This window comes from Aplysia californica, unplaced genomic scaffold (genome assembly GCF_000002075.1).
Source record: "Aplysia californica isolate F4 #8 unplaced genomic scaffold, AplCal3.0 scaffold00096, whole genome shotgun sequence".
Lineage (NCBI taxonomy): Eukaryota > Metazoa > Mollusca > Gastropoda > Aplysiida > Aplysiidae > Aplysia > Aplysia californica.
The window spans coordinates 1,254,102-1,264,101 of NW_004797366.1; the positions used below are offsets into that span (position 1 = coordinate 1,254,102).

The following is a 10,000-nucleotide window of genomic DNA, read 5'->3' on the forward strand; positions in this document are numbered from 1 at the left end:
TGTAAAAGGAGAACATTTTAGAGAGGAAAATATTTCTCTGCTATGCAGATTCGAACCCGGAACCAATTGAATGAGAGACAGACACAGTAACCTCTCGACCACGAGACCATGTGTCAGGGATGCGTGTCCAACACATCATCATAATCATCCAGTGCCAGATCTGCCACAGACATCGGCGATCATGGTTCACCAGTCATTACTTTGCTTGGATACTCCTAAAAAAGCTACGTTTCCCCTAATCTATCCCCTTTACCCTTTTGTTTAAGTTCCATGAGTACGTCGCTCTGGGCCTACCCCTGCCTCGTTTGCCTTCAACTTTGCCAGTGAGAGCTAGATGTTGGAGACCCTTGTGTCCATTCAGATGTCCCAAAAACTGCATTTGTCGTTTCCTGATTGTTTTTAACATTGAGCGTCCAACGTGGGTTTCTTCAAACACTATCTCATTTGATTTATTTTCCTACCACGATATTCTTACCAGTCTCCTAAGAGACCACATCCACGTTTCTGTTGCTTTTACTGTTTTTTAGGGATTGTCCAGTATTCACAACCATATAGAAGAGTGACCATACATAGCATTTCGGAACTTTCATTTTGGTAGTAATTGAGATTTTTCTATTTTTCAGGATTAGGCTCATTTTATTGGAAACTAGCCTCAGCCATTGTAATTCTCCGTTATATTTCTGTGGAAAATTTGGCATCAAATGTTATCATATATCCTTGATATTTACACTGATGGACAATGTTTGATCTTTCACCTTTTGATAATGATATTACAAATAAGATAAGTGATTTTTTATATTACCATGCATTCTGTTTTCTTTACATTCAACAAAAATCATTTACGTTCTCTTTATGTTACAAAAATATCTAGAAGCGATTGAAGGTCTTTTTCTGAGTCTCCTATTAAAACTGTGTCACTGGCATATCTGATGTTACTAATATTTCCTCATTTTACTTTGAGTCCTGAACATTCTTCTATGTTTCTAAAGATTGTTTCCCTGTACACTTTAAAGAGGTCTGGTTGCATAACACATCCTTGCCTCACTCCTCGTATAAATCTGCTTGTGTTCACTGTATTCTCCATTAATTCGTGCAGCAGTATTTTGGTCCCAGTACAAATTCATGACAATTCTCAGATTTTTTCCATCTATGTCTAGCTTTTCCAGTATTTTAAATAGCTCATCATAGTATCTAACAATACATATAATCTAGTATAAATAACTTCCAGTCTTCCTGAGAGGCCCAGGGGTTTTCATGGTCCGAGTTAAGGCATTACACTGTGAAGTTTGACATTTAATAGTTCACTCCAGTGTTTCTCACACAGACAGGACGTGAACTTTTGATCTTGTTTTATTAAGTCTGTCTGGGGGGAGGGTGTTCTCAGTTGATTCCAACAGAAGGGACAAGGATTCCTTCGCCAGGAGATCGATCTGCTCGTTTCCTCGGATGTCCACATGGCTAGGTAGAAATGCAAACAGGATGTTGTTTCCCTGTACAGTCAAGGAATGTATCCTCAACTGTAACTTAACTGTTTTCCGGTGTGAGATTGTAGGATTGGTGAGTGAGGTGAGGCAAGACAAGGAATCAGACAAGGACAAAAAGAAAATTATATCTTTGTGGTTATAACTAGCTGAACACAAATATAACTGGATTGAATCCAACATTTGGTATATAACAACCAACATAAGGACTTACTAAATACCTTTGGATGACAAAATTGGAAAGCTGTTTCCAGCACCTAAGATGACTTGGTTACATTCTAAGATGACAATGGTTCCTGTAAAATTGCAGAAAAGCACTGAAAGAAAATGAAGTGTCGGTCGCTAAAATTAGATATGCACTAACACAAATGTATTGGTCAGAGTCTTAGATGTACAATGACTCCTCTAAATTTGCAGAAATGGGCTGAAAGAAAATCGTGTGTTCGTCGTTATAATTTTATATGCAGAAACATAAATGGACTGTATCAAACAGTCTTTTAAAGACCTTTGAATGACATAAACGAAAAGTTGTTTCCAGCATTAGTTATAAAAACTACGCTTGGTTAGATTTTAGGATGTACAATTATTTCTTTAAAATTGCAGACACGTGTTAAAAGAAAACAATATTTTGGCTGTTACAACTAGATGCACACAAAGATAAATAGATGGCACCTTACACTTGAAGTCTAATAACAAACAAAACATCTTAGTAAAGACATTTGGATGACAAAAATGGAAAGCTGTTTCCAGCGTCAAAGATGACAACCGGGCTAGGTTAGACTCGAGGATTTCGGGGAGTACATTGAATCGTGAAAAATTGCCGACAGTGGTTGAGAGAAAATGATGTGTTGGTCGTTACAATTGGATTTACACAAAGATAAACGGATTACTTTACCTAGATTAGGCTCAAGAAAACCTTCAGATCTCTTCTGAGAAGACAAGGCTATCTTTTTTATGTGTATTGGGTACTTTACACGAATTTTCCTCACTTCACCCATTTTGAAAGGGGTACCCGGCTATAGACAGTGACAGATCTTGTCAGTTTGTTTGTTTTTGGGTGCATGAAATCTGCAGCTTGCTTTGCATGAGTTTTTTAGGGTCTGTTGGGGTAATAATAAGTTTAAAGCGCATAGAGCATGCATTTGAGCATGAATATGCGCTATACAGTGGCGTCCAAGAGAAACTTGAAAATGCAATCACCCAATCATCGTTTTAAAGTCTTGTGTTACCAACTCATGCAACATACCAATTTAGAGCTAAATACATTCTGCATCGTCAGACACATTAATAATTCATTTATGTTTAGAAACATGAGAGATATGGTCTCTCAAAGTTGACCTTTAAAAATCAAGATCGGCAAAATAGTACGTAATCAAAAAATCGTAAAACTGCCTTCGTACGTGAATTGAGGAGCATCAATATTGATAGAATGGACATACATTGCATGTCCAATGAATGGAGAATTTTGTCTCTGCAATTTTTAAAAAAATGTTATTACGATGTTTTACTACGATAGTTTCAAACAGAACGGAAAACAAAAGCAATCACAAACGCTACACTAAACTTGAACTTTGCATTAAATGTGCTCATTGTTATTTTGCTTAGTAACCTCTGGTTTCGTACAGTGCATGAGCCCTTTAGGCATCGACTCCTTTAAACTTTGGACATATCTATTGGTCATTTCACCCAAATGTCACGGAGAGTTGTAAACAGAGGGTCTGAAATTAGCTGCAAAGTTGCTTTTCTTCAGCTGCTGTTTCGTGGGACTTCACATATCTGTAGGATTCATATTGTGGCTGTTTGCTGGTGACCACTCCAACGTTGATTGGATTTAGTTTTCTAAGAGTTGTCTCGTGGCATTGGCCTGTTAAAAAGTGCTTTGCAATGCATGGAGATGTCTACTGGAATGACACTTTGGCGAAAATAATGGTTTACTAGCGTGATGTAGTCCACTGAACATAACCCCCCGGTGGTTTACATGAGGGCAGTTTTGTTCATTCCACCCCAGACCACCCAAAGTCATTGTAGTTTTGTGGCCACTTTTCCACACTGACAGATGATTTTGTCCAAAATGTAACTAACATAGTCCATTTGCAAAAAAAGGTTTGGTGGTCTGCACGAAATCAATAGCTCCTAAACAAAACCAGTATTATTAATGAGCACATCAAGTTTTGCGAGTTATCTTTAACAGCTCATTTTTCCAATTTGTTTGAAAATATTATCATCAAAAGATGCCGTCAAATGCAGAGACAAATATATTCTCTTTACCTTTCATATTCAAAACATGTTCATTCCACCAATGCTGATGTACAATGTACTTCATTCTAGGCGCGTACACACTTTGACGTTTCTCTGATTTCGCACAATTTTGCCAAGCCTGATTTTTCAAGGCGACCATATCTCGGGCGTCTTTTAAAATATACCAGATTTTAATGTGTCAGATGATGCAAAATTTATCTAGCTTTAAATTGGTATGCCGCGTGAGCGGGGAAATACAAAGACTTTTTCAAGGTTTTTTTGGGTGCCATTATATAAATGCAGTTACTTTTATTCTAAATACGTAATTCCCTTCTGAAGAGACCTGAAGGTTTTCGTTAACTTAATCTAGGCACGACATGGTAAAGTTGTTTATGTGTGCGCTCCATTGTTCCTCACACAGACAAGAGAGTCTTTGGTGTAGGGGTTAGGCACTTCACCATAGCGCGCAGAAGACCAGACTTCGTATAGGGAGAATTGTTATCCAACATCTAGGTCTTTGTGCTGTGATGTTTTATTCCTCTCAGTCCGGGGTGACTTGGACAGGTAGGTTCGAAGCCTGCTTCATAAATTATTTAAATTGAATCGACTGAGATGTGAAAATACCTACATATTTTGATTGGCTTTTTTTAAATGTTAGACCAGGTTGCCCTAGACAGTTCAAGTTCTGGGCTTGTCATTCATTAAATCGTTCACCTCAGTGCATTTATCATCAGTTTTTAGTTTAAGTAAGAGTTTTACGGCACTTGCAACAAAAAATAGGTCATAAAAGTGTCGAACAGTAGAGGTATTACAAGGGGTAACATGCAAAGAAAAGAAGGACAAAAGATAAAGGCGATAGTCTGATAGGAAAGGAGGAGAAAACCCACACAAGAGCACCCGCCACCTATCCGCCGTTTTTCTTTGTAATTAAATGACAGACAATGCGCTGGTTGCAAAAAAAGTTAAGGGTGCAGGAAGTTGTCTCAGGAGTCTATAGTGTAACTTTCTGTCGTTGCAGTCATATGATTTGAGTTCGATTCCCAGAGAAGGTCGTAGCAGTTCTAAACTGTATTCATCGAGGTGTAAAATAGGAAGAGACATGATCCAGGCAATTATCCCAAGCTGCTTCACTCTCTTTATTTTTGATAGACTTCTTTCTCGGGAGTTTTTAGGCACTGTGATAATAATAAAACAGCTGTACGTTCTATTTGAGAAATTTGATGTCGTCAGTCTTTGTTGCGTTGAGCATCTACTGACATCCTACTAGTTCAGAAACAAGAAGCTGAAAATGTTTTGTGGTGCTTGTGCTTTTCTTTTCTCCTCTAAATTCATAATGAGAGAGAAAGATGTGAGTGGAAAGACTAGAGTTAATGTTCCGATTTGGTTTCGAACATAGTCGATTTATATTTAAGGTCAATTTCATAACTACGCTACACTCACCCAAGGATGGTATTTGTAAATCAATTCTAAAGGTTTCTGGGAGTTTAAACAAAGCAGAAAAAAACTCACATTTTAGACATCAGTAGAAGGTTTATTTTTATTTAGAAAAACAGCATTTGTAACAAAAACAATAGAAAGGTTTGTTGGAATGTATATTATTTTGTTACAAAAGTAACACACAACAATCCAGAAAGCAATAGTTAAAGATTACCATTCAAGGATAATGTGAAATACAACAAACAGAATCAACTTCAGGACACTAATAACCAACAGAATGAAAGGAAAACAGAATAATACAAATAAAACGGTGCAAGTTAAAGAGGTACAGGGTGAGAATGGCAGTTAAGTGCAAAATTATCTTGAACATTAATTGCTTGGACTCGTTTTTAAAAACGCTCAAAGAATTTCTAACGGCTGACGAATGGTGTGAAGGCAGTTTTGATTAATGTTGTAAAAGATATTCTTTTGGAGCAGCTACTGTTACAAGAAAGTTGTAATCAACTTTTCAATAACATAATGGTGAAAAGTCTTAAAACGTTCAATAACAATGAAACTCCCGCACCAAGTATAGACGTACGGAGAGGTCAAACAATAGTAAATAATAAATATCTATATTATATGTCATGTGCAGAACTTACAGCTGTGCTCATTGTATACCTAAAACTGCCGGAAAACCAACGCATTAAACACCATACCCCCCCCCCCCACACTCAACAAATTATAGTCGAGTTTTCCTCGCTAGCTGATGTCTTGATAATTTTTTCGAAACTCAATATCATGTCAATAATTGAAATAATAATGATCTTTCACTCCACGCGTTGCGAAGAAGATATCGCCTTTGAGAGAGTGGCATTTCTTTTTCTTTGTTTTTCTTTTTCTTTTTTTTCCCTTACCGGGAAAATAATTCATGGTTTAGCAAGCTTATAGTGCTTCTTTTAGCACGATAAGATAACTTAGTGCCCCCATCTTTGGTTTGATTCGACTTTGGTTTCCTCTGTGTTTGGCACATGGGAGGGTTTGAGGTACTGGTAGTAGCTGTTGGCGGGGCGGTAGACGGGCTTGTAGACGGGCTTGTAGACGGGCTTGTAGACTGTTGTCACCTAAGATAAGATAAGATAAGATAGATAAGACAAGACAAGACAAGATAAGACAAGATAACATAACATAACATAACATAACATAACATAACATAACATAACATAACATAACATAACATAACATAACATAACATAACATAAGAATTTTAGTTTTAGTTTGAGATTTAGTTAAGTAAAGAGAATCACATCGACGCAATAATGATCATTAATTTTAGTACTGGGAAAAGGTAAGACAGACAGACAGAAACAATAGAAGAAAAGTAGAGAACTTGGACCTTCCAGTGGCGCCCTCCAATCACGCAGTTTTATACCGTCGCCAGAGATACAGCATTTTGGCTCTCTTTGTTTATTTGTTTGAGTAAAGAGAAGTTCATCGACACAATGATGGACATAATTTAGAACAGCGAAAAAGACTGACAGACAGACAGACAGACAGACAGACAGACAGACAGACAGACAGACAGACAAACAGACAGACAGACAGACAGACAGACAGACAGACAGACAGACAGACAGAAACAACAGAGTTAAAGTGAAGAAGTTGGACCCACCAGTGGCACCCTCCAAACATCCGCAATCTAGTTGCAGCCAGATGCTACATAATCACTATTCTGATAGTAACCCTATGATATTTTGATAGTAAACTCAAAAAAATACCAGCCGATTGGGGCCGGCGTCTGTGGTACAGCAGTTAGATGCCTCGCTGTCACACGCATTGGGAGGGGGATTGGGAGGAGGGGGAGGAATTCGATAACGGGAAGAAATTTTTATTGAGAATTTGGGTCTTTCTGCTGAGATGTATCTTTTTCAGCCCGAGTCAGCCCTAACAGGCAGGGTAGTAAGCCTGCCCTCTAAAAACGATCTAAGCTGAGTCGATGAGAACATAAAACACCTCAATAATATTTAGAAAATAAAAAAAGATGGTATGATACCTGGACTCCATGGACGGGTTCTTCATAACGCTTCTGGTTGTCGAAGTTGTTGTAGGGCCTGTATTGCACCTTCTCGCCAGAGTTGTAGTAGTAATAACGGTCTTGCTCAGCCTTGGCCTCGCCTTTGTAGTATTTCTCGCTGCTACCGTAATGTTGGTATTCCGGTTGGTGGTATTCTGGTTTCTGGTATTCGGGTTTCTGGTTTTCTGGTTGGTGGTATTCGGGTTGCTGGTATTCGGGTTGCTGGTATTCGGGTTGCTGGTATTCGGGTTGATGGTATTCGGGTTGATGGTATTCGGGTTGCTGGTATTCGGGTTGCTGGTATTCGGGTTGCTGGTATTCGGGCTGCTCGTGGTGGTAAACGGGAGTGGGACGATACACGGGTTTGCTGGGGTATTGTACCTGGTGGTAGCTGGGGGTGGAAGGATATTGGATCTGGGTGGGGTAGTATTCTTGTTTTCCCCAGTATACGGGCTTGTGTTCGGGCTGCTTGTAGTGGCCGTTACCGTAATCGTAATTTCCGGTGGCGTAGTGGCCGGTGTGGACCTTGTCGTCATGTCCGTACTTGTTGTCAGAATCGTGATCAACAGAGAAGTCAGGGACCTGGGCCTCGGGTACTGGCTCCTTCACGACGCCGTAGTGGGGGTCATAGGTCACCTTGACCACTGGCTTCTTGTCACATGGCACGTTGTAGGAGTGGTCACATGTGAGCAGGGTCTGGGACCAGCGGGTTCCCGCCGGGCAGTTGAAAAGATAACCTTTGCCCCAGGAACATCTGTAGAACTTGGTGCAGTCGTTGGCATCCGGGTAGAAGTTGAAGAGGGTGGGGCAGGTGAAGGTGGCTGGGGGAAGAGGGAGCGGGAGGAGGGAGTAAAAGGTGGAGTGGGGTTGTGGGGTTGAGTCAGGGTTTTTAGTTTTAACAAAATGTATTTTTTGTTGTGGTTGTTTTGTTGTTGTTGTTTTGCTGTAGAGGTTTTTTGGTCCGTGTTTTATGGCGCTCTCAAGTGCATGATGTCATGAGCACGCGTAACAAGAGTTTTACGACATTTTCTGCACAAGTGCCGAAGGTTAAGGGTGTTACAAGAGATGAGTTGTGGGGTTGTGGGGTGGGTCAGGGTTTCTTTTGCTTAAGTAAGAGTTTAACAGCAACAAAAATGATATGCCATATGAGTGCCGAAGATTACAGGTGTTACCAGAGCGAAACATACAAAGAGAAGGGGAAGGAAAGATAAGGATGATATATGATCGATGGCCAGGGGTTGTGGGGGTTGGGAGGTAAGTCAGGGTGTGAAGATGAAATAGTGTAGGAAGTAGGTATGGAAGTTATGGATTGAGTAATGAGTTGGTGGGGGGGGGGGGGTTGTGAGGTGAGTCCAGGGGTGTTGACAGAACAGCATTTGTGTGAAGGGGGCATGGCAGACAGATAGAAATACACACACACACACACACACACACACACACACACACACACACACACACACACATACACACACATACACACACACAAAAACAAACAAACAAACATACACACACACAAACACAGGGAAAATACAAGAAAATCAACAGTTGTTTGCTACTCACCCAATGAAAGACTCAAATAGGCCGTCAGACCTGAAAAAGAAAAGATATGAGAAAAAAAAAAGATTTTATGCATTTGTACATTATTTTTATACTTTCTCTCATCAAGGATGGTAAGATGGGATTGGGGAAGGGGAATGAACTTGTGAGCTTTCTGCGTGTTTCTCAATAGTTTAGAATAAACAACACAAGGACTACATAACCATGCAACAAGCGATACAACAAACAAAAGAAAGCATTTGCCTCTCCCATCTCGGAGACGGACGTTAAACTAGGAGGTCCCGCCCCTTAAATAACCTAATGGTGTTGATAGGGGCGTTAAACCCATACCATTTCACCATTTTTTTTTCACCTCTCCCATCGACTCCGCAAGGTAGTTTTGTTTGTTTGTTATTCGTTTGTTAGTTGGTTGGTAGGTTTTTGTTTCCTTGTCTGTTTGTTTGTTTTCTTGTTTGCTTGTTTCTGTGATTTGAAATAATACGACACAACAATGGTCATTTAGTGCTGAGGAAAAAAGTAAGGCAGGAAAGACAGAAGCAACAGTGAAAAAGCAAAAAAGTAGGACCTACTAGTAACATCCACCAACCACCCGCACCACAAGACAGCAGAAGCCAGAAAAAGTACAAGTAAGTAAAGTAAACCCGCGTTGTTTTACTGTAATGTAGTACCCCACTGAGCGAGCACAGCATCCGTTAACTAAACCTGGTGAGATGAACCAAGGGACCCCGGTCTCTGGGCCGAGTCAATGTGGTGTTGATAGTAACGTAAATCACAGTTAACTGGACCACACACAACAGTGGGTGTTTTCGCGTGTGTTTCCGATAGTGAAAATGAATACTTTTTAACAATATAGGTTACAGTCCAAAGTTAAGGTCATGGAAACCTACAGAGGAAACTTTAGCAGTCAAAAGCCAGACGCACATTGTATTCTCAGCAAAATGGAGTGTTTTAGGATCAGTACCTTCGGTTTTAATTTTGCTCATGTGTAAGATTTTAATATGTGTATATTTTTGTTTCTCTGTTTGTTGTTGTTGTTGTTGCTGTTGTTGTTGTTGTTGTTGCTGTTGTTGTTTCTTTGTATTCAGAGGTCATTTGGGTATGTTGTTTAACGGCTTATTTGACTCAATTTAAATCATTTAGTTGGTGTACAGATTACAGAGAGCAAGCAGAATAACGTCCAGTTTTCTCCAGGAACTAATATTACTTGCAGGAAAGCATTTTAAGAGTTTAAGGA

At 39.6% G+C, this 10,000-nt stretch overlaps 1 protein-coding gene across 1 annotated transcript; it reads right to left on the reverse strand.

Annotated features, from left to right (window-relative positions):
• Positions 1-6,112: 6,112 nt before the first annotated feature.
• Positions 6,113-7,745, reverse strand: LOC106011360 (early nodulin-75-like). The gene is made up of 3 exons (XM_035968915.1): positions 7,660-7,745; positions 7,189-7,600; positions 6,113-6,259 (listed from the first exon to the last, which is right to left on the reverse strand). The coding sequence occupies exons 1-3, from the start codon at positions 7,743-7,745 to the stop codon at positions 6,113-6,115; spliced, it is 645 nt and encodes a 214-aa protein (XP_035824808.1).
• Positions 7,746-10,000: the final 2,255 nt, after the last annotated feature.

Excerpts from the sequence above, each read along its gene's own strand:
- LOC106011360 (XM_035968915.1), bottom strand. The coding sequence starts at position 7,745 with ATGACGACAAGGTCCACACCGGCCACTACGCCACCGGAAATTACGATT. Across the intron at positions 7,601-7,659 it reads AGCAGCCCGAACACAAGCCC|CTACCACCAGGTACAATACC; the intron begins GTATACTGGGGA and ends TTCCACCCCCAG. Across the intron at positions 6,260-7,188 it reads AACCCGTCCATGGAGTCCAG|GTGACAACAGTCTACAAGCC; the intron begins GTATCATACCAT and ends ATCTTATCTTAG.